At 40.7% G+C, this 1972-nt stretch overlaps 1 protein-coding gene across 1 annotated transcript; it reads right to left on the bottom strand.

Annotated features, from left to right (window-relative positions):
- Window positions 1-773: 773 nt before the first annotated feature.
- On the bottom strand, window positions 774-1448 carry LOC130867772 (60S ribosomal protein L19-like). Its single transcript, XM_057759940.1, has one exon. The coding sequence runs from the start codon at window positions 1430-1432 to the stop codon at window positions 842-844; it is 591 nt and encodes a 196-aa protein (XP_057615923.1). The 5' UTR covers window positions 1433-1448; the 3' UTR covers window positions 774-841.
- Between the last annotated feature and the right edge of the window lie 524 nt (window positions 1449-1972).

Below are 1972 nucleotides of genomic sequence, written 5' to 3'. Positions count from 1 at the left end.
TCAGGCCATGATCTAACTTTGACAAGTTGTACCTATCAAGAAAGGTAACCATTTCTTTTAAATTTTTCAATTTGGTAGAGCATGGGTCTTTAAAGTATGTCTTTATGATTCTCTGATTTCCTTAGTATCTGCTGCTATGTCCTCCTTTTCTTTTCTTATTTTGTTAATTTGTATAAGGGTTTGTCACTTTTACTGACGTGCTTCATTACTTCTTTGTATCATTTTTGTTGTTGTTGTTTGTTGCTATTTTGTTGATTTCAGATCTTAGTTTAACTGTTTCTGGTCCAGCCTATTTGGTATTCTGTGTGATCCTTGTAATTTGATAAGCACCTTCTTCTTTAGATTAGGAAAATTCTTTTCAAAGGTTTTGTTGAAAATATTTTTTCTGCCTTTGACCTAGGTTTCTTTCCTTTCCTCTATTTGTATAATTCATACATTTGATCTTTTCATAGTGTCCCAGATTTCTTGAATGTATTTGCCAGTATTGTTTTAGGCTCAACATTTTCTTTGAAAAAAAGGTGTTTCTTCTATAATGTCTTCAGTACTCAAGATTCTATCTTGCATCTCTTGATTTCTGTTGGTGAGGCTTGCCTCTGTGGTTCCTATTCCAGTTCCCTAATTTTTCACTTCCAGATTTCCCTCAGTTTGGATTTTCTTTATTGATTCTATTTTAGCTTTCAGATTTTGAACTGTTTTATTTATTTCCTTCCACTGTCCATTCGTGTTTTCACAGATTTTCTTTTCTTTTTTTTTTTTTTTTGGGGGGGGGGGTTGTTTTATTTTAATGACTGATCCACCTGAGGTCACAGGCAGCCCACTATGTACAGACTCTAGGGAAGTTCTATTTCTTGGTCTCTTCCTCCTTGGACAGAGTCTTGATGATCTCCTCCTTTTTGGCCTGGAGGCGCTCCTCCCGGCGCTTTCTTGCTTCCTTGGTCTTAGACCTGCGAGCCTCAGCCTGGTCAGCCAGGAGCTTCTTACGGGCCTTGTCTGCCTTCAGCTTGTGGATGTGCTCCATGAGAATCCGCTTGGTTTTGAAGACATTCCCTTTGACCTTCAGGTAAAGGCTGTGATACATATGGCGGTCAATCTTCTTGGATTCACGGTATCTCCTGAGGAGGCGGCGCAGGATCCGCATTCTTCTCATCCAGGTCACCTTCTCGGGCATTCGGGCATTGGCAGTACCCTTCCGCTTTCCTATGCCCATATGCCTGCCCTTCCGTCGAGCCAAAGTGTTTTTCCGGCAGCGAGCCCGGGAATGGACAGTCACAGGCTTCCGGATGATCAGCCCATCTTTGATCAGCTTCCGGATCTGCTGACGGGAGTTGGCATTGGCGATTTCATTAGTCTCGTTGGGGTCCAACCAGACCTTCTTTTTACCACAGCGCAGGACGCTAGAGGCAAGCCTCTTCTGTAGCCTGAGCATACTCATGGCTGCGGACGCAGCAGCGAAAGGCAGATTTTCTTTTTATAATTAGCTTTGTTTAGTGTTTATTCTTTTTCCTTCATTTTATTTTACATACTAACCATAGTTTCCCTTCCCATTTTCATAGATTTCTCTAAGGTATTTCTTTATTTCTTCTTTAAGGACCTATATCAATTTTATGAAGCTTATTTTAAGGTCTTTGTCTTGTGCTTCAACTATGTTGCAGTTCTCAGGGTCTACTGTAGTGGGGTTTCGTGGGGTTTCTGGGCCCTAATGGAGACATACTATCTTCGCTACTACTGATCATGTTTTCATGCTGACATGTAAGGATCTGGGTTTGGGGAGATTGTATTTCTAATTTTTGTTGAAGTCTGGTTTTGTCTCTGTTGGGTGGGTGTTTTGTTCCCTGATTACTGTTCCTCTCTCCATTTCATAGGAGAGTGTGGTGGCTTTCCGTTACCTGGTAGGAAAATTTTCTGAAACGGTGGTATATATCCCATGATGTATATACAATATACATACATTTCAAAATACACACAGTTATTT

Source organism: Chionomys nivalis, chromosome X (assembly GCF_950005125.1).
Source record: "Chionomys nivalis chromosome X, mChiNiv1.1, whole genome shotgun sequence".
Taxonomy (NCBI): Eukaryota; Metazoa; Chordata; class Mammalia; order Rodentia; family Cricetidae; genus Chionomys; species Chionomys nivalis.
This window is presented reverse-complemented; position numbering and strand designations above follow the sequence as displayed.

Bases quoted from the DNA above. Each gene is read 5' to 3' on its own strand.
- LOC130867772 (XM_057759940.1), bottom strand. From the start codon at position 1,432: ATGAGTATGCTCAGGCTACAGAAGAGGCTTGCCTCTAGCGTCCTGCGC.